Source organism: Psammomys obesus, unplaced genomic scaffold (genome assembly GCF_907164565.1).
Source record: "Psammomys obesus unplaced genomic scaffold, mPsaObe1.curated_primary_1811, whole genome shotgun sequence".
Taxonomy (NCBI): Eukaryota; Metazoa; Chordata; class Mammalia; order Rodentia; family Muridae; genus Psammomys; species Psammomys obesus.
Window position 1 is genome coordinate 329,463 of NW_026592368.1, and position 23,792 is coordinate 353,254.

The 23,792-nt window shown below is 37.7% G+C and overlaps 1 protein-coding gene across 1 annotated transcript; it reads right to left on the minus strand.

Moving 5' to 3' along the window:
- Positions 1–726: 726 nt before the first annotated feature.
- Positions 727–23,433, minus strand: LOC129681253 (zinc finger protein 431-like). Its single transcript, XM_055613162.1, is given in 6 exon segments — positions 727–4,346; positions 4,348–4,408; positions 4,410–5,294; positions 6,898–6,958; positions 7,145–7,271; positions 23,147–23,433. Coding segments are annotated over 6 exon segments (1,296 nt in total). The 5' UTR covers positions 23,225–23,433; the 3' UTR covers positions 727–4,262.
- Positions 23,434–23,792: the final 359 nt, after the last annotated feature.

A 23,792-nucleotide genomic window follows, 5' to 3' on the forward strand; every position in this document is an offset into this window, starting at 1 on the left:
AGGCAGATCTCTGTGAATTTAAGACTAGGCTGGTCTACAAAGGGAGTCCAGGACAGCCAAAGATACACAGGCAAATTCTCTCTCCAAAAGAAACAAACAAAAGAATTAACTCTGTGGACCAAACTATCCTCAACCTCAGAGAGAGTGGACTGACAATTACTCCCTGATCTAGGAAGACAGGGATGTACTTCTGAGCCTCAGCTAAGATATGTTTTTAAATGACCTATCCTGGAATCAAAGAATGAAAGGATAAAATAAAATGTACAAAGAAACCATTATTCTTTTAAAAAATAGTAATAAGTCTTCAAAGTCTACAGTGATTTATACTTCCAAATAATTTCTGATGTTGTCAATTTCTTTGCTTTGTTAATTTCACCCATTTAAAAATGTTTGAGTGTTTGTGTGTATACACCTATGCAATGATGTGTATGAGCCAGTGAAAGGACAACTTATTGTTGCTTATTATCTGCTTTCCCTAGATGAATTCTAAACCAGAAACCCAGAGTCCTTTGGTCAGTGACCACACTGGCCCTTATTTGGATTTAAATGTTATTTATGTATGCCCTGGTGTGTGAGTTTGCATACACAACAGCCCAAGTATAGAAATATTAGAAAATTTTATAGGAGACATATGGGCTACCCAGAGTTTGAGCTCAAATCATGTGTAACCAGAACATTTTCATTCGTAAACAGTGTTTATTATTCAAATTTCATTTTCTTCCATTCTTAGATAATGTTTATAATTTGAATTAAAGATAATATTTTACTGATGTAACATTACAGATAAGTTTATTTGGTTACCAATGAATTGAGTGGGGAATGTTTGTGGTATGCAAAACTGGCAACAAGATCTTGACCATCATATAAGAATGGTAAAAATCAACTCCAAAAATTGTCAAGTCTTTATATATCATGGCCTAAGAACACACGGTCACATTACACACATACAACATGCTTTCTTGAAATAAATCTCATTGTTGTTGCATTATCTAGAACCTCTAGATAATTCTCTTAGAAGGCAGAACTTGAGCATGATGTGCCATAAGTAAATAATGAGAACATGAAGAAGCATGGAACTTCAAAAAATACATACATATATTCTATTAAATATTTTAACATTAACATCGGCAAAATATGTTGACAAAACAGGACACATTGCAGGTACATTTTCCACCCTTGGACTTGTACTCAGAAGGCTGACACATGCAAATCAAGACTTCAAATGTAGCCTTGAGTAATTACTAACATACAAGCCAGGTTTGAAAACAAACATCTCAAAGGATTTTGTGAAAATATGAAATAAAAAAGCACCATGCTTTTTCAGAGACACTTCTTTGAGAATTATGATCACACACTGCCAGACACAAATAAATTGATAACATAGATGGTGGGGATCCCATTCAATACATTGCAGCAGAAAAATACTTATCACCAAGAGGAAATGCATTAGATGAACAGCAGCCACAGAAAGAATTATCAGAATGATCTAATAAACTTCTGTGAATGGATTTGCTCCACATTCAGCCAACTTCAATACCTACTCCAATGTTTCAAAATACAGACCACAATCACAATTGGTGATATCCTCTATGACAATAAGTGAACATGGTAAATAATTTACTTCCCACATGACATGATAAAAACAGATTTTAAACAGTTTTTCTTGAAAATGAATACATTTATTATTTCCAAAACCCATTTAAACCCATAACCCATTATGTCATCAAAACCCATATAAATTGGGTTGCTCTCTTCTATGAATTCTTTTCTACTTCTTGACATCAAGATGATATATAAAGGATTTAAGATATTACAGAACTAAAGACATGGCTGTGCATTAAGACAAGTTCATTCCTAGGACCTAGGTCAGGATTTTGACAACTTCCTGTAATTCCTGGTACAAGAAGATCAAAGGGTCTGCTCTTCATGGAAACCAGAATGGAGAGCCACATAAACACACAAATACACACTGATATCACATAATGGAAATTGAAAAAAAAAACTTAAACTAATATATGTTTATTCACAATGTTCTACTTGTATAAGCATTTATTCCTGTAACTCAGGTGTTGAGGCAACCACAGGCTTATCTACAGAGTTTTTCTTCATCATGGGTTCTTTCATGTAACAGAAATCAAACAAGTACTTGAACTCAGAGAAATGAATCCTTCTCAGCTGGTTGTAGAATTTGGGAATGTTTTGGAAAAGTAGCCCTGCTGGAGGAAGTATGTTACTTGGGGTGGGCTTGATAGGTCCCAATTGTATACCATTTGTAGTTCCCCCTCTCTGCTTCATGCTGCAAGTTGAGGATGTGAGTTCCAAGCTTCCTACTTTGTCTGTCATTTGTGAAACTTGTCATGCCCAGTTCATAGTGATCCTACATACTTCTGGAACCATATGGCAAATTAAACACATTTGGAATTTGCCTTAAATGTCCTGTTAAGTCACAGAAAAGGCACTAATACACACCCATAAACTGTAAAACTGGATGATTAATTTCTTGTAATTGAAGAGACTTTTGAAATCTAAAAGGGTTAGCTGATTGTTTAAATTTATAGGCCTTTAGTCCATATGAGCTTTTAATTGGAAACAAAATAAGGATGGATGTCATAATGTACGAATACACTGTTGACACATCTTAGAACTTTTCCTCCAAATAATCTCCTGTAATTGATTGCAAGTTGGTGGGTCAAAAATCTTAGCAAATATTTTATCCTAATAGATTTCCTTCAGAATGAGTTCTTTTAGGTTCTGAAAGACTGCTGTGATATGCAAAAGCTAAATCTTTTACTCTTTTATAATGGTACTGTGACGTACAAAACTGTATAATACTGACTACGCCCATGGGGTTTCTCTGTAGCATGAAATTTTCTTATGATTTCAAAGACAACCACATGAAAACACTTTACCACATTGCTTATTCATAGGGTTTCACTGCAGTAAGTATTCTATGTATTTAGAGACGACTGTTAAGAAAAGGCTTTATCACATTGATTACACATGTAAGGTTTCTCTCTACTATCTGTTTTTTTACATACTTGAAGATGACTGTGATGTGCAAAACATGCAAAGGTAATTTGCATGTGGGAATATGCAAAAGAAATTTGTCCTAAATATTGCCTTTTATATACCAGCCTCCATTGAATTATAGGGTGGACCTAAATTTAAGTTCCCTAGGAAAGCTGCACACTTCCCAATAGCTGACAAGCTTTCATTATTCATCTTTTGTTCCCCCAAACATCTTTTGTTCCATACCATGGTTTCTGGTCACCAAACATAATGACTGTCCCATACCACAGCTTCTCTTCTCTAAAACATGATACCTTTTCCTAACCACAGATGAACAAATGAATATGATTGGTTGAATTGTAAAACCTACATTTGCCTCAGGTGACTTCCTCAATGGCATAAACAAATCCCACATCTCTAAACCCTGATTGATGAAAAAGAATAGTTGTAAAATGGAACAAATGTTTACGATTTTTAATCTCAGAACCTCCGTAACATTTTGGCTCAGTGGGTATGTAGGTATCACAGCTCAGCTCCCAAGAATGTTATGTGGCCCTAATCAACCAGTAGTGTCTGGATAACAATATTTTTTGTCATTTTCATTGAACTAGAGTTTGAGTTTTATTGGATTCAGTGGACTGATGAACAAAAAGGCCTCACCACATTGCTTATGTTCACAAAATTTTTCTCCAGTATGAAACTTTATATCAATGAAGAATATAGATATGTGCAAAGGCCTCACATTTTAACATATTCATAATGTTGCTCTCCAGTACAAAGTCTTTCATGATGGTGATTATACAAATGTAAAGTAGCTCCACCATATTAAATAAACTCAGTCTTTCTGTCCAATATGTATTCTTTCATGACTTTGAAGACAATTCTGAAGAGCAAAAGTTTTACGACATTTGTTACATTCCTAAAGTTTCCCTCGAGTATGTGTTCTTTATGTTTTATGAGATGACTGTTATGTGCAAAGGCTTTTTTATATTGGTTACATTTATTGGGTTTCACTACAGTATGTGTTCTTGTCCTAGAAGATGACTGCTGCATGAAAAGCCTATATGACATGGTTATATTTATAAGGATTTTCTGCAGTATGCATTTTTATCTATTAGGAAATGACTGTGTTATACAAATGTCCTAACACAGAGATTACATTCATAAGGTTTTTTTCCAAGCTGTGCTCTTTTGTTTTCAGAGACTACTCTGATATGCATAGACTTCATCACATTAGGTACATTCAAAAGGTTTCACTCCAGTATGTGTTTTTTATGTACTACCAGATGACTGTTCTGTACAAAGGCTTTACCACATTGGTTACATTCATAAGGTTTTTTCCCCACTGTGAGTTCTTTTGTGTATTAGGAGATTCCTGTTACATGCAAAGGCTTTACCACTGTTTACATTCATAAGGTTTTTCTCCAGTGTGAATTATTTTGTGTATTAGGAGACGACTGTTACGTGCATAGGCTTTACCACATTGGTTACATTCATAAGGTTTTTCTCCAGTGTGAGTTCTTTTATGTATTAGGAGATGACTGTTCTGTGCAAAGGCTTTACCACATTGGTTACATTCATAAGGTTTCTCTCCAGTGTGAGTTCTTTTGTGTATTAGGAGATTACTGTTACATGTAAAGGCTTTACTACATTGGTCACATTCATAAGGTTTCTCTCCAGTGTGAATTTTCTTATGTATTAGGAGTATACTGTTATATGCAAAGGCTTTACCACATTGGTTACATTTATAAGGTTTCTCTCCAGTGTGAGTTCTTTTATGTCTTAGGAGATGATTGCTATGTGCAAAGGTTTTACCACATTGGTTACATTCATAAGGTTTCTCTCCAGTGTGAGTTCTTTTGTGTATTAGGAGATTACTGTTAAATGCAAAGGCTTTACCACACCAGTTACATTCATAAGGTTTTTCTCCAGTGTGAGTTCTTTTATGTCTTAGGAGAACACTCTTATCTGCAAAGGCTTTACGGCATTGGTTACATTCATAAGGTTTCTCTCCAGTGTGAGTTCTTTCATGTATTAGGAGATAACTGTTATGTGCAAAGGATTTACCACATTGGTTACATTCATAAGGTTTTTCTCCGGTATGTGTCCTTTTATGTCTTAGGAGATGACTGTTATGTGCAAAGGCTTTACCACATTGGTTACATTTATAGCGATTCTCAACAGTATGCATAGTTTTACATGTGTGGGGATTACTGTAATGTGCAAAGACTTCATCATATTGAGGATCTTCAGAGGGTTTCTCTCCACTATGACTGTTTTCACACCTGCAAAGATAATTGGCACATATGAAAGCTTTACCACATTCATTACACTAATGAATCTTTTTGTCCATGTCACTTAATTTTATAATTTGGTGTAAAGGTAAAGAGGAATTACATCTTGAGCGTTTATCATTATTTTTATATTCACGGTGTTCTCTTTCTCTATCGGTTGTTTTGCATATTTGAAAATAACTGTGATAAGAAGAAGAAATAACAGATTTCTTACCTGGCTCAATTTATGCTATACTTTCTTCTATAAGATGTTTTACCACATATTTGTAGAAAACTGCAAGACCTCAGAGCTTTAACACACTGACTGGATTAATAAATTTCCATATACTGTATGACATGCTAAATTTGCAAAGATAACTGGGACAAATAAAAGTATTCATATATTTCTAAAACTTATATTTTCTGCAGTATGATGCTGTGAGATTTCCTAATGAAGTTGAATAACCAGTTAATTGATGTTGAGGTAAACTGTGAAAATGTGTCAGTAAATGCAAATGTTGATTGCTGAGCCAGCAGAGATCTAAGTGCTGGCCAGATTTTAGTATTATTCATTCTATGGCCCATCACCTGTCCTATATTTTGTAAACATTTGTCCATCCTTACTTGTCTATTGGAAATAATAAAGAGCTGACAAGTGAGAGAAGGGCACAAAATGGGGGGCAGAACTTTTGAGAGGATTGCTAGGAAGAAAGTAAAAAACAAGCGATTAACCAGCAGGACACTGAGGTTAAAAGTTGGACATGAACTGGTACAAAGAGGTAGAGTTGGCCATGCAGCAGTACTCCATGCTAGGTTTATTTTTGTTAAGGGAGATAGAGGATTCTGGATCTGCCCAATTAAATTGCCTAAGCTTAACAATATCAAAATGGCTCTGTGTCATTATTTGTACTGCTGGCAGGTTCAAATATGCCATATAAAGAATAAACAGGTATCACCTTTTAAAAATCTACTCAAAATGGGGATTATATCTTTTAGTTGTTCTGAGAGTTTCATTGCTTCTTTCAATAGCCCCATGCTAACATGGCTTGTATTCATTGTAACATATGTACCCATTAAAAGAAAAATAATAAATGGCATGGTTTCACATGACATTCACACATTTAATTTTGTTATCATAGAGATCTGCAATAGGGATTATGTTTTTTCCACAGCAATATTCTTGACTATAAAACGGTGCTTCTCAAAAAGTTTAATAACATTACTACAAGTATATGAGTAATCCCAGATTTAATATGAACTATTTGCTTAATATGATGTGGACATACTTTCATCACCTACTTACTGTGAATACCTTTTGCAATACTGAGTTGTAGGAGACTAAACAAACCGCAGTCCTACCATATAGCTCTAATGCAGGTATGATTTAAATGGTGATGTTAGGTAGGGCTATAATTTCCTTGCATTCTTTCTTAGAGGAGTGCTGTGCAAACACACATGAAGTAGTTAACATGAAGGTACTGGTTTGGTAACAAATTAGTAATCAATATATATACTTAAAGCAGTTCATTTACACTGTCCTTTTTCATTTAAACTTCCAGGTCACATTAAAATTTTCTCAGAACCATATTTATAACAGCCTAGACATGAAAATTACCTTGCATGTCTTCTAGAACTTTGACAACGCTCTTCAATATTGTGATCTTCCCAATTGTAGCCTAAAACACAGTACCAGAAAATATATGACTTATTATTGGAAATAAGGCAAAATTTAGACTGTGACCTATGGTCAAAGAACCATTCACCATTCTTCCTCATCCTCAAGTGAAATTACAGATGGTCATTAATAACAAATAAAGATTTCCCCCCATCTTTTAAAAAGTAAAGAAAATTAACTGCCATACCTATAACATTGAGGTTCCTGTAGGTCTCCAACATCACATCTTTATAGAGACTCCTCTGGGAATGATCCAGCAAAGCCCACTCTTCTTGAGTAAAGTTCACATTCACATCATTGTATGTCAATGCAGTCTAAAATATCCACACAAGCGCACAATAGAAAGCATGAAAGTGACAACAGGGGAAATGTATAATTCATTTCCAATATAGTCATATATAACTCTAGTGTTTGTTCTATTTATTTTGTGACACACAAGTGCTAATATAGCTACTAACTCCTTTTAGAAGGAAACTGAGAAGTAAGGTTCATCTCTCTAATTTCTGCATCCTTTAATTAGGATACAGCCTTGCAAAAGAAATGCCAATTAAGAGCATAAAGTGAGACAGAGAGTAAACAGATCAACAGTACCGAGCCTACATCAGAGAAATAGTATAAACAATTCCTAACTATAATAACAATGGGCAAGCCAGGTATATTTTCTCATGCCTTTTATTTCTGAAACACTCAGGAGAGTCACTGGTGTATCACATAGAGCTGCATATTAGCCTGGTCTTTGCAATAAGTTCTAGGAGAGTCAGGGGTATATAATAAGAACCAGAATATTCTGCAAAAATTAATCAATCAAAGAAAAAAGATAGAAAGAACAGAGAGATCTTTCTCAAGCTTCTACAGTTATACATTCTCTCCAGTTCTGTATACATGACTAGAAACCTAAAGTACCTCATTTTAAATTGTAATATTAATACAATCTTGCTAAAATGAAACATATGTTTGAACAATTACAAAAGGAAAGATGAAAATATTAACTGTAAATGTTGATCATAAAGAGACAACCTAGGAGGCTGGAGGTAGTGCTCAGTGGTTAAGAATACTGTCTGTTCTTCCAGAGGACACAGCCACATGACAGCTCATAGCTGTTTGAAACTCCCATTCAGTCAATCTGACATCCTCACACCAATGCACAGTTAAATTAAAATATTAGAAATGTTAGTTCCTTTAATTGTAGAGTTGGTGGTGTTACTGTGATTCATTGCCTGTTTTCTTTTTTTTATTGTGACATTATCTGTATCCTATGTTTTATTGAAGTCCTAGCTAGAGCAACAAGACAACTCATTCTCAAGCTGTACTACAGAGCAATAGTAATAAAAACTGCATGGTACTGGCATAGAAACAGAATGGTGGATCAATGGAACTGAACAGAAGACATAGAAATTAATCCACATACCTACGGATACTTGATTTTTGACAAAGTAGCCAAACCCATATAATGGACAAAAGACAGCATCTTCAACAAATGGTGCTGGTCTAACTAGACGTCTGCATGTAGAAAAATGCATATAGATACATATTTATTAACCTGCACAAAACTAAAGTCCAAGTGGATCAAAGACCTCAACACAAAACCAGACACACTAAATCAATTAGAAGAAAAAGTGAGGAAGAGCCTAGAACTCATTGGCACAGGAAAAAACTTCCTGAACAGAACACCAATAGCACAGTATCCAAGAGCAACAATCAATAAATGGGACCTCATGAAACTAAAAAGCTTCTGTAAAGCAAAGGACACTGTCGACAAAAGAAATCAACTGCCTACAAATTGGGAAAGGATCTTTACCAACCCTGTATCTGACAGAGGGCTAATATCTAGAATAGATAAAGAACTAAAGAAGTTAAAAAATAACAAATCAAATAATCCAATTAAAAACTCGGGTATATAGCTAAACAGAAAATTCTCTGTAAAGGACTATAGAATGGCAGAGAAATGCTTAAAGAAATGCTCAAGGAACTTAGCCATCAGAAAGATGCAAATCAAAATGACCCTGAGATTTCACCTTACACCCATCATAATGGCTAAGATCAAAAACTCAAGTGACAATACATGCTGGAGAGTATGTGGAGAAAGAGGAACCCTCCTCCATTGCTGGTGGGAATGTAAACTTTTACAACCACTTTGGAAATCAATCTGGTGCTTTCTCAATTAGGAATAGCGCTTCTTCAATATCCAGCTATACCACTCCTAGGTATATATCCAAAAGATACTCAAGTACAAAACACATGCATTTGTTCAAGCATGTTCCTAGCAGCTTCATTCATAATAGCCAGAACCTGGAAACAACCCAGATGTCCCTCAACTGAAGAATGGATACAGAAATTGTGGTACATTTACACAATGGAATACTACTCAGACATTAAAAACAAGGAAAGTATGAAATTTGCAGGCAAATGGTGGTATCTAGAAAAGATCATCCTGATTGAGGTATCCCAGAAGCAGAAAGATGCACAAGGTATATGCTTACTTATAAGTGGATACTAGACCTAAAATATAGGACAAACATACTAAAATCTGTACATCTAAAGAAGCTAAGCAAGGAGGACCCTGGGTAAGATATTGCTTACTCAGAAAGACAAATGGGATGGACATTGGAAGGAGAAAACAGGAAACAGGACAGGAGCTTACCATAGTGAGCCTCTGAAAGACTACTCAGCAGATGCTGAGACTCATAAACAAACTAGGGCAGAGTGTAGTGAATACTCTGAAAGAAGGGAGGGAGGAATAGTAGGACCTAGAGAGGACAGGAGATCCACAAGGAGAGCAATAGAATTAAGTATCTGGGCATATGGGGTCTTTCCTGAGACTAATACTCCAACCTAGAACCATTCATGGATATAACCTAGAACCCCTGCTCAGATGAAGCCCATGGTAACCTCAGTATCCAAGTGGGTACCCTAGGAAGAGGAACACTCCCCTAGTAAGGGACTGTCTCCGAGATGAATTCAGTGGTGGGCTCTTTGAATATCACCCCTCCCGAGGGGGAAAGCAAGCTTGCCAGGCCACAGAGGAAGACAATGTTGCCAGACCTGATGAGATCAGATAAGCTAGAAGTCCACTCCCCTATCAGTGAACTTGGAGAGGGGAATGGAGAAAATGAGGAAGGGAGGGTGGGATTAGGAGGAAATGAGTGAGGGTGCAATAGCTGGGATACAAAGTAAATAACTAACATAAAAAATAAAAAGTATATTAAATAAATAAATAAAACATGCAACATAGGGCATGAGAGATGGCTCAGCAGTGAAGAGGTCTTGTTGGTCTTGCAGATATTTGGGTTTGATTGCCAGTACTAACATAGGTGGGGCTTAGGAACCATGGGGTTAAGTGGGTTAGGGAGTGACAGAGTCCACACAGAAAACTGGTAATCAAACTCCAGAGACAAGACTGAATACTGCAGATCTAACTTTATTATCCAGTGTAACTGCCTTTAAATGATTAAAAGCCCAATCAGACCATCCCATGCTAGCCTCAAGTAACAGTAACAATCAATCAGGTTGATACCACTGTAAGAAAATGTGGGAGTTGTGGGGTGGCAAGTTATGGCACTCCATAACTTAGGAGATTTCCATAAAGAAGAGGAAAGAAGCACCACCCTAGACTTAGTTACCTTTGAGATTTCACTAGTGTGCTAGGAATCCCTAGTAGATCAACTATGTGCATTGGATCAGGACCTTTCAAGTAGTTGTAGGAGTTCCTGAAGCTTCACTTGCCATTCCCTCTGGGCCTCCTAACATAGGAGCTCACACCTATCCATTATTCCAAGTTCAAGAGTTCTGAGGCCATCTTCTGACTACTGTGAGGACAAGGCACACATGAGGTATTTATTCACATAAATATGCAAAATAGTTATATTCATTCAAAATAATTTAAAATAAGCATAAAAAATACTGTAGTCATATGATTCAGAAGGTTCAAGCAGTATTATCATAATGAAGATCAACGCAAGAGCACGTTTGACTTGTACAAAACCTGTTTTCCAAGCCTATCACATAATAATATAACAAAGAAACAAAAAGGCCAGGTTTGTGGGGCCACAACTAATCCCAGCACTCTAGAGACACTTTAAAGTGGATCTCTAAATTGAGGCCTGCCTGGTCTACATACCTACTTACAGGACAGACAGAACTACTAAAAGGAACTTTGACTTCAAAAACAAACAAACACCACAAAACAAAATAAAACAAAAATAAGGCCTATATACCCTAAGGAAAAAGAATCAGTCATTAAAAGTATCCCAAACAAAATAAACAGTTCTGAACCAGAGGGTTTTGGCAGAGAATTCTTCCAGACTTTCAAAGAAAAGGTAATATGTATACTCCTTAAACTATTCCACAAAATACAAATAGAAGGAACATTGCCAAAATCACCCTGATAACTATATAACAGACACAACAAAAAAAGAAATTCAGAACCATCTCCCTTATGAAAGCAATGTAAAAATACTCAATATAATACTCACAAACTGAATCAAAAAACACATTAATGTCACCCACCAAGAAGTAGCCTTCATCTCTGATGTAGGAATGGTTCAACATATGAAAATCCCCCAATTTAATCAACCTTACAAATTGATAAAGAAAAAAAAAAACACATGATCATCTCTTTGGATGGTGAAAAGGCCTTTAAGAAAATCCAACACCCCATTCATGTTAAAAGACTTGTAGAGATCAGGTTCAAATCTATACATAATAAAAGCACCAAAGAGCATGCCTATAGCCTACATCAAATAAATGGAAAGAAACTTATAGCAATTCCAACAAGTTCCATGACAGAGCAATAAGACAATGGAACATGATCAATGAGATAAAGATTGGAAAGGAAGAATTCAAAGCATCGCTATACAAAGATGATATACTAGTATACATAAGTGAATCTAGAAATTCTATAAGAGAGCTTATACAGTTGACAAACACTTTCCAAAAAGTGGCTCAGAACAAAATTTACTAAAAAAAAGCAGTAGCCCTTCTGTATACAAAACTTAAATGGGCTTAGAATGAAATTAGGACATCCTGAACAATAACTACAAAAATACAAAATATTTTGGTATAAACTCTAAAAGACCTGTATAACTTCAAATCCCTGGAGAAAGAAAATGAAGAAGAGATCAGAAGGTGGTAAGATCTCCTAAACTCATGAATCATACAGTTAGCATTGTAAAAAATGGCCATCTTAACAAATGCAAGCTAAAAATTCAAAGCAATACCTAACAAAATTCTAACAAAATTATTTATAGACTTTGAAAGAGCAACCATTAACATCAAAAGATAAATGAAAAGCAATACAGCTAAAACAATTCTGTACTATAAAAGAACTTCTGAGGATATCAATATCCATAATTTCAAGCTATACTACAGAGCAATGGTAACAAAAATTGCATCGTTTTTGCATAGAAACTGACAGGCTGATCAATGGACTCAAATTAAAGACAGAGAAATAAACACAAATTCCTACAGGAATTTGATATTTGAGAAAAAAAAGCCAAAAAGATACAATGGAAAAAAGAAAGCATGTGGAACAATTGGTGTTTCTCTAACCTGATGTCTGCATGTAGAAGCATATTTATCACAGCCATATTTATCACCCTGCAAAACCTCAAGTCCAATTGGATCAAAGACTATAACATAAAACTAGATATACTGAATACAATAGAAGAGAGAGGGGGGGATAGCCTTGGTATAGCATTGGTACAGAGACAACTCTGTGAATAGTACACCAACAGCTCAGACACTAAGATTAACAATTAATAACAGGGACACATGAAAGTGAAAAGCATCTGGAAGGCAAACAATACTATCAATAAGACAAATGACATCACACAGACTGGGAGAGGACCTTCACCAACCCTACACCTGCCTGAAGGATAATATTCTAATTAAAGAATTCAACAAACTAGACAGCAACAAACCAAATAACCCAATTGAATACTGGCATACAGAGCTAAACATAGAACTCTCAGCAGAGGAAGTGCTAATGGCTGAGAAACAATTAAAGAAATGATCAATGAGATAAAGATTGGAAAGGAAGAATTCAAAGCATCACTATACAAAGATGATATACTAGTATACATAAGTGAATCTAGAAATTCTATAAGAGAACTTATACAGTTGACAAACACTTTCCAAAAACTGGCCTAAGGCATCAAGGCAATGCAAATTAAGAGGACTCTGCATTTCAATCTCACACTTGTCAGAATGGCTCAAATCATGAACTCAAATGACAGCACAAGGTGGTGAGGAATGTGGAGTAAGGAGAACATACCTCAAGTGCTGGTGAGAATGAAAACTTAACAAGCACTTTGGAAATCCATGTAACTGTTTCTCAAAAAATTTAGAATAGACCTATGTCAATACCTATATATCTCAATAGCTATACTACTGCAGGGAATTTATTCAAAAGATGCTGTACCATACCACAAGGATACTTGCTCAACTATGTTCACAGCAGATTTATTTGTAATAAACAGAAACTAGAAAAAACTTGGGCATCGTTCTGCTGAAGAATGGATAAAGAAAATGTGATACAGTTACACAATGGAATACCAATTAGCTATTAATAACAAAGCCTTTATTAAAAGTCTTTGCAAAGAGGATGGATGGAACTAGGAAAGATTTTCTGAGTGAGATAACCCAGACCCAGAAATACCCACATGGTACCTACTCACTTATAAGTGGAAATTAATCATAAAGTATAGGATAATCATGGAAAAATCCACAGACACAGTGAGTCAAGGACGGCAAAGGGAGGATGTAGGAAACTCACTCTGAAGACAAAATAAGATAAGTATCTGAATTAAATGGAGGGAAGGAATAGGGTGGAAGAGGGAGTGGGTAGGGTAATGGAGATGGGCATCACATATGGGGAGAGTAGAGGGAGGAAGGAACAAGGAGAGAAAATAGAAATCAGGGTGGGTGAGTTTCTGGGTCATGGGAGGCTTCTGGAAATTTATGGAAGTGGCCCTGGATGAGAAGCCCTAGCAGCATGGGATAAGGAGCCTGAAGTTGCCAAATGAGAAATATAATATGCTCTGCAAAATCTCAAAATTCATGATGTGAGTAAAAATAAATTCAAGAATAGGACTGATATGTACAAATACCTACATTTCAGGCCCATTAACCAATAATATAAAAACAAAACAAAACAACACTACAAAGACAGGAATGTGGGCCCACATCTAATGCCAGCACTCTAGATCCAGATTCAGGTGGATCTCTAAGTCTGAGGCCTGCCTGATTTACATACCTTCTTACAGGACACACAAGACAACAAAGAGAAAGCTTTTCTTAAAAAAACAAAAACTACAAAGTTAATAAAATAATAGAGCCAATAACGCCTTAGAAAATGGAAGTTGTCATTAAAAGTCACACACACACACACACACACACAGGCACTGAGCCAGATGTTTTTAGCACAGAATCATACCCGATTTTGAAACAAGAGTTAACACCAATACTCATCAAAGTATTCCACAAAATACAAACAGAAGGAACATTGCCAAACTCATACTGATGGCAAAGTCACCCTGATACTCAAACCACACAAAGACTCAAAAAAGAAAGAGAATTTCAGACCAATCTCACTTACGAACATTGACACAAATATACCCAATAAAATGTTCCCAAACCAAATACAAGAACACATCAAAGATATATGTGATGAAAAAATAGGCTTCATCTCAGGGATACAGTGATGGTTCTGCACATGAAAATGCATCAAAATGTATTCTGCCATATAAACAAAGTGAAAGAATAAAATCACATGATCAATTCATTACAGGAGAAAAAGCCTTTGACAAAATCCAACATCCCTTCATGTTAAAAGACTTGGAAAGGAAGAAATGAAAGTATCACTATTCGCAAATGATATACTAGTATATATAAGTGACCCAAGAAATTCTACCAGAGAATTCTTATAGTTGATATACACTTACCAAAAAGTGGCTGGGAACATAATTAACTAAAAAGATAATTTGACCTTCTGAATAAAAATGAAAAATGGGCTGAGAATGAAATTTGGGAAACACCATTCTGAACAGCAACCACCAACAATATAAAATATTTTCTAATAACTCTAACCAAGCAAGTGAAAGACCTCTATGACTAGAGTTTCAATTCTTTAAAGAAAGAAACTGAGGAACATATCAGAAGATGGAAAGATCTCCCAAATTCATGGATATGTATGATTAACATAGTAAAACAGCATTCTTAACAAATACAATCTACAGATTCAATCCATTACCCACCAACATTTCAACACAATTATTTATAGACCTTGAAAGAGCAAACATTAACTTCAAGTAGAAAAATAAAACACCCTTGATAGCAGACCAATCCTGTACAATTGAAATAAAGACATATAAATAAACCCACACTCCTACAGGAACTTTATTTTCAACAAACAAGAAAAAAATCATACAATGTAAAAAAGACAGCACCTTCAACAAATGGTGGTGGTATAACTAAATATCTGAATGTAGAAAAATGCAAATAGACCCCTTTGTATCACCTTGAAGTCCAACTGGATCAAAGACCTTCACGTAAAACCAGAGACTCTAAATCATTTAGAAGACAAGGTGGAGAAAAGTCTGGAATTTGTTAACACAGGAGACAATAGAGAAACAAAAGCACAGGCTCTGAGATCAACAATTAATAAATGGGATCTGAAGAAAATGAAAAGCATCTGTAAGTCAAAGAACACTATCGATAGAACACAAAAGCAGCCGACAGATTGGGAAAATATCTTCACCAACCCTACATCAGAAAGAGTGCTAATATCCAAAATATACAAAGAACTTAAGAAATTAAATACCAACAAGTCAAATAATCAAATTTTAAAATGGGGTTCAGAGCTAAACTGCGAATTCACAACAGAGGAATATCGAATGGCTGAGTAGCACTTAAAGAAATGATCAAAGTCCTTAGCCATCAGACAAATGAAAATCAAAATGACTCTGATTCCATCTTACACCACTTAAATGGCTAAGATGAAAAACTCAACTGACAACATATGCTGGTGAGGATGTGGAGAAAAGGGAACATTCCTCTACTGCTGATGGGAGTGCAAACATGCACAAGTTTTCTTGAAATCAATCTGGCGTATTCTCAGAAACTTGGGAATAGTTCTACCTCAATACCCAGCTATACCACTCCAGGGAATACATCCAAAAGATGTTCCATTACAGAACACGGACATTTGTTCATAGCTGTTTTATTCATAACAGCTAGAAACAACCTACATGTCCCTCAACTGAAGAATGGATAAAGAACTTCTGGTACATTTACACAATATAATACTCAGTTATTAAAAATAAGAAATCATGGAAATTGCAGGCAAATGGATCGAACTAGAAAAGATCATCCTGAGTGAGGTAACCCAAAGAAAGAAACACACAGATGTACTTAATTATAAGCTGATAGTAGACCTATAACACAAAATAACCATACTACAATCAACACACCCAAAGAAGCTAAGTAACAAGGAGGTTCACAGGAGGGTACGAGAATGTCACTCAGAACAGAAAATATGATAGAGAACAGAAATGAGTGAAGAGAGGAAACTGGGCAGAAGTTGGAATGTGGACATCAGACATGGGGAGAATTGTAGTAGGAGGGGAGAGGGCTGAGAACAAGAAGGAAAACCGAGGGGTGCTTCTCCTTGACAAGCTGGAGACATTTGACAGGGAAGGTTTCTGAGAGGATATGGGTGTGACTCTAGCTGAGACTCCGATGAGGTAGGGGAAGGAGACATGAGAACTGAAGTGACCACCTCCTAGCCAGACAGGACTAGTGGAAAAAGGAAACAATTGAACCACAAAATCCATGATCCAAAAATTACCCTGCCTACAAGAAGTTTAGGGATAATGAGGGAACAAAGATTGAGGGAATGTCCAACCAATAATTGGGCCAACCTGAGACCCACCTTCTACTAGAGAGCCAGCCAATGAAACTGTAAATGTTGCTTTTCTGTGCTTGTAGAAAAGAGCCTAAACATGCCTGTTATCTGAGAGGCTCCACCTATCAGCCAATGGAGACAGATGCTGGAACTTGCAAGTAGGCATGGGATGGACCTCCAGGGATCACATGGAAGTACTGGGGGAAAGAGATGGAAGAACCTGGACAGGATAGGAAGCCACAGGAAAACCAACAGAGGCAAATTATGCAGACCCAGGAGGGCTTACAGAAAATTACACCAACTAAGGAGCATGCACGGTCTAGACTTAGGCCTTTTGAACTTATCTGTATGATGGGCAGCTTGGTCCATGTGGGTCGAGTGGTAAGTGGAGGGGACTGTTTCTAATATGAACTCTACTGCCTGCTTTTAGATCACCTCCCCCTTGTCAGAGATGCCTTGCCTGGCCTCTGTGGATGAGGATATGCTCAGTCCTGCTGGGACTTGATGGCTGTGATTGGTTGATACAGGAAGAGGAGGGCTCCATTTTCCTAGAAGAAGAGGCAGAAGAGTGAGGCTAGACAGAGAGAAGAGGAAGAGGGGATCACCCTTTGGATGTAAAGTCAAAAAATATATTTAAAAAAATTAATACACTCAGAGAGAGGGACTATGATTGGGAGGGGATAAAGAAGGGGGCTGTAGGTGGGATACAAAATGAATGATATAATAAATAAAAGAGAAAAAAAGAAAAATATTAATACACACTGAAAAATCCAGACCTTGACCATCAAATAAGAATGGTCAAAATAAACCCCCAAAATGTCATCAAGTCTTCATATATCTGTCATGGCCTAAGAACACTACACACATACAACATGCTTTTTTGAAATAAATCTTACTGTGCTTACATTATCTAGCATCCCCAGATAATTTTCTTACAAGGCAAAACTTCAGCATGATGAGCCATATAGTAACAAATGGCAACACAAAGAAGCATGAAACTTGAAATAGTACATACATACATATTCTATTAAGCATTTTAATATATTCTATTAAGCATGTTAATATTAACAGTTTAATATTAACAAATGAGAACATAAAGATGGATGTAACTTCAAACAATACATACATACATGTATTCTATGATGCATTTTAATATTAACATTGGTAAAATATGTTGACAACACAGAACACATTGTGGGTACATCTTCCATCCTTGGACTTGTACTCCTAAGGCTCTCACATGAGAATCAAGATTTCAAATGTAGCTTTGACTAACATCCAAGCCAGGTTTGAAAACAAACATTTCCATCTAAGAAATCAGTCCCCAATTTTTAATTCTACCTTATTTAATTTCTTAGGACATGAGCAGAATAAGAATGACCTGGGGCCAAATCACCACATAAATGACCTCTAGCTTAATTTTCCATGGAGTCTATTTTCCACTGAAATCCTATGATCTCCACTTCCTCTGTATTCCCTACACTCATTAAGCTCTGTACTTTTGACGTCTTAAGTCCTGGTATTTTCCACATTCCTCAAAAAAGAGAACATTCTCAGGTCTGTCCAGGAGCAAAGTCACTTTTGGCATAACTTTTTTTTTTTCCTAACCTGCTACTGTGCTGCTGTGATTGAATCACCTAACCACAAACATCTCAGGTCATGAATGGGTTTACTTGTTTGGTCCTGTCTGACCACAGTTTACCATTTTGGAAGCCTAGGATAGAAACTCAAGTTTCTGGAAAAGTAAGGCAAAAACCATGGCAAATATTCTGTCCCGCCTTGCTCTGTTTTTTTTTTTTTTTCTTTATCATCTCATGCTCAGCTAGCTCTCTATCCAACCCAAAGACACTTGCTCAGGGATATTGCCACACTCAATTGAAGAGCCTTCGATAGAAATCATCAGTCAACATAATCTCTCACTTACATAGAAAACAGCCATTTTCTGAGTTTATTTATTTTTTCACTTTATATCATGCTTGCAGCTCTGTACTTCCTCTCCTTCTGGTATCATCCTCCCACCCTCTTCCCTTACTCCTCCTCCCCTTCTTCTCAGGCAAAGGGAGCCTCCAAATACCAACTCTCCCCAGCACATCAAGTTGCATATGAACTAAGTGCATCTTCCTCCACTGAAGCCAGAGAAAGCTGCCCAGCTAGGGCAAAGTGATTCATAAACAGGCATCTGTGTCCATGTCACAGACAGCCCCATTTCAAATTCTAGGTGACCGACATGAAAACAAAGCTGCCCATCAGCTAGATATGTGTATGGTGCCTAGGTCCAGCCCATGCATGCTCTTTGAACGGTAGCAACCAGGCATTTTATGATGGCATGTTGCCAACTGAATTTACCATGTGAAAAAAACCCTCAGAATTCTCAGGATTATGAAGACATATTACACACACAAAATATGACTTCTGTATTTACTGTACAGCAAAGCCAATGATGATTGTGTACAATATTTGTGAAAGAATAAAGCAAAAATTCCAAGAGCATAAGCCCAATAATCTAGTCAAGTTTTCATCAAGATACCTAGAAAAACCCAACCAAGAAAAAAAACATGAAGTCACCTGTTGGCATAATGTACTTTTTTGGAATGTATACAGTTTACCCTTGTTCATTCAAATGCTTCTTTCTCTCCCCCACTATCTGGTTGCAATCCAGACATTGCATTGCAATGCTTATTCTCAAGTCTATATAAACACTGCCATCATTGGTTCTCTGTATTGTCAATTAAAACAACCAGCCACAGTGCTGAGCAATGGAGAGAATAGGGTGGAACATCCTGGGCCAGATGGGAGGAGAAGGAAAAGGGAGGAAGAGAGAGGAAGCAGGAGAGAAGACAATTGGCAGGAGAGGTCTTGGAACCACCTTTCAGGACCAAACCTTCTTCAGATCTGCAGAGATTTACATTTCATCATCATTTGTGCTTGTCCTCCCCTAGCCTACCTTCTGTCTTCCAGCACTCAGGATGCAATGTTGTAAATCAATATTATTTACTATTGATAAATCCTAAACAGCTGTATAACCAAGTCACCACACAGAGACTGGGATTTACTTAATTAACCTAGAACACAATGCTGGGCAATAATTACTCCATCCCAAACCTCCAAGCCCTCATAGTTTCCTAAGATTTAGATTCACCCATTATACTTGTTTGTGTGTGTGTGTGTGTGTGTGTGTGTGTGTGTGTGTGTGATATTAGGCCCGGTTCATTCTCCATGTCGTTCTAAGACCTCTCCTCCAGCCTGTCTCTCCAACTTCTCCTTCTCTGCCTCCCACTACTTCTTGTCCTCTGGCTCCTCCCCTCTTCAGCCTACTCCTCCATTGCTCAACATTGTGGCTGGTTGTATCCTAGATGCCCACACAAAGTTGAGACAGGTGATGCTTAGAATAAGTATCACAATGCAATATCCAGATTGAAACCAGAGAGTGTGGTGGAGAAATCAGCATTTGAATGAACAAGGGTAAAGTGTATACATTTCAAAAAAACAGTATACCAAAAATTCAATTTCCCTCCTCCTCAAGGAATCAAGGTGGATGGATACCTGCACAACTGTTATTCAACTTGCAGCGGAGTGAACAGTCTGTCCCTCGGGTGGAAAGGTGCCAAGATTAAGAATTAAAGAGAAATTTTAGAAAATGCAGAGAGATTTTTGTTCCGTGAATTCACACTCGGGTCAGATAAACTGCAGCCACTTTTCTCCTGGAAGGTAAGAGACAACCCAGGAGAAAAAAAAGCAGAAAACACAGGACACTTTGGAGGTAAAACTTCTTCCTCAATGAGAAGATGAAGAAAACAGCTGTACTAGTGAAAGCTAGATGAACAGAAGTGATAGAATGAATTTATCTGTGTATGTATAAAACTAATACATATATATATATATATATATATGTATACATACATATACACATATGTATATATATGAATGATTTGGTATTTTGAGACAGGGTTTGTCCTTTTAGCCCTGGCTATCTTGGACTAGATATAGACCAGGCTGACCTTGAACTCACAGAGACTGACCTGCTTCTTCCTGCCTGTGCCACCAAATCTAGCTCAGATTTTCTGTTTTTTGTTTGTGTGTTTGTTTTCTTTTTTAAGACTGGGTTTCATTGTGTAGGCCTGTCTGTGCTGGACTCTCATTGTCAAACAGGCCGACACTGAACTCACAGAGAACAGCCTGTGTCTGTCCCTCAAGTGCCTGGATTAAAGGCTTGTGCAAGCATGGCTGGCAAGACCCCAGACTTTTAAGGATTTGTTTAAGGGAGGGTTTCTTATATAACTATATTTTTATAAGATTTCTGAGTGGGTTGATGAGGGGACCTCTGATTATTATTATCTGTGTGTTTCTGTGCATGCAGACATTAAATCAGACATTGCTGCCATCCTCACAGTCCTTCTGAGATCAGCTTTTATTCTTATGTCTGGATTTATATTGAGGTCCACATGTAGAAAAATGCAAATAGATCCATACTTATCACCCTGCACAAAACTAGAATCTAAGTGGATCAAAGACGTCAATATAAAATTGGACACACTAAAGCTGTTAGAAAAAAAGTGGCACAGCAGACAACTTCTTGAACAGAACACTAAAACAGCACAGGCTCTAAGATGAACAATCAATAAATGGGACCTCATGAAACTGAAAAGCTTCTGTAAAGCAAAGGACACTGTCATCAGAACAAAACGACTGCCTACAGACGGGGAAAGGATCTTCACCAACCCTCTATCTGACAGAGGGCTAATATCCAGTATATATAAAGAACTCAAGAAGTTAAACAGCAATAAATCAAGTAATCCAATTGAAAACTGGGGTACAGAGCTAAACAGAGAACTCTCAATACAGGAATGTCGAATGGCTGAAAAACACTTAAAGAAATGCTCAACATCCTTAGTCATCAGGGAAATGAAAATCAAAATGACCCTGAGATTTCACCTTACACCCATCAGAATGACTAAGATCAAAAACTCAAGTGACAACACATGCTGGGGAGGATATGGAGAAAAGGAAACCCTCCTCCACTGCTGGTGGGAATGTAAACTTGTACAAACACTTTGAAAACCAATCTGGTGCTTTCTCAGACAATTAGGAATAGCACTTCCTCAAGATCCAGCTATACTACTCCTGGGTACATATCCAAAAGATGTTCAAGTACACAATAAGGACATTTGTTCAACCATGTTTGTAGTAGCATTATTTGTAATAGCCAGAAGCTGGAAACAGCCCAGATGCCCCTCAGTTGAGGAATGGACACAGAAATTGTGGTATATCTACAGAATGGAATATTACTCAGCAATAAAAAACAAGGAAATCATGAAATTTGCAGGGAAATGGTGGGAACTGGAAAAGATCATTCTGAGTGAGGTATCCCAGAAGCAGAAAGACACACAGGGTATATACTCACCCATAAGTGGATATTAAACACATAATATAGGATAAACATAGTAAAATCTGTACACCTAAGGAAGCTAGCTAATCAGGAAGGAGGACTCTGGCCATTCAGAAAGGAAAAGAGAATGGACATCAGAGGAGGGAGAAAACAGGGAACAGGACAGGAACCTGCCACAGAGGGCCTCTGAAAGACGCTATCCTGCAGGGTATCGAGGCAGATGCTGAGTTTCATAGCCAAAAATTAGGCAGAGTGCAGGGAATCTTATGAAGGAAGTGGGAGATAGTAAGACCTGGAGAGGACAGGAGCTCCACAAGGACAGCAACAGAACCAAAAAATCTGGGCACAGGAGTAAGGACCACTCATGGAGATGGCCTGGAACCCCTGCACAAAGGTAGCCCATGGCAGTTCAGTATCCAAGTGTGTTCCATAGTAATGGGGACAGGGACTGTCTCTGACAGAAACTGATTGGCCTTCTCTTTGATCACCTCCCCCTGAGGGGGGAGCTGCCTTACCAGGCCACAGAAGAAGACAATGCAGCCAGTCCTGATGAGACCTGATAGACTAGGATCAGAGGGAAGGGGACGAGGACCTCCCCTATCAGTGGACTGGGGGAGGGTCACAGGTGTGGAAGAGGGAGGATGGGATTGAGAGGGAGGAGGGAGGGTACTACAGGGGGGATACAAATTGAATAAACGTAATTAATAAAGATAAAAATAATAAAAATAGAGTATTAATCACTGTCATACAAAATCGATACAATTCATCTGATAGTGGGATTTGGGGGTGAAGAAAACTCAGAGACCCGCCTGCTACTGCTGGCAGGTACGACAGGCGTGTGCCGCCACACCCGGCTTTTTTTTTTTTTTTTTTTTTTTTAATGTTTGAAAGAGATTCATTACCTGTGTCTGACTCCCAGTGACGTAATCAAAGCGGCAGAGACGCAAGGACCCCTTCTCCACCTCCCAGGGACTGGACATTTTTTACTGTAGCAGCAGCAGCAGTATTAAAATGTGTTGACTTCCGGGGCGACAACGTCACAAAGGTCCTGTCCAATTGTGATCCAGGGATAGTATGGCGTGCCAGGGAGATTTGCAGACACCGGGAGCAAGGGACAGGCCGTGTGGGCTCTGAGGCCGATAATGGGCCACAAAGCAGCAGCTGCATGAAGAGTCTCCCCGCGCCTACTTCTGGGATTTTCGCCAAGACTGCCGTGAGGGAAGCTGAGTGACGCCAGGGCGTGACTTTGGGAACAGAACGCAGAGCATTCTGGGATTTGTAGGCATTCCCCGGGACTCGTTCCAGGCTGCTGAAGGGGAAAGACGCCGAGCCGGAACTGCGAGTAATCCCAGTATGCATCACGCTACCCGGACGCCATTTTGGTAGTTCCCAGTACAATCCCAGAAATCCTTGCTCCGACGCCATGTTTGTAGTTCTCAGTTACAATCCCAGAAATCCTTGCTCCGACGCCATGTTTGTAGTTCTCGGTTACAATCCCAGAAGAACTTGCTCTGCCATGTTTGTAGTTCTCAGTTACAATCCCAGAAG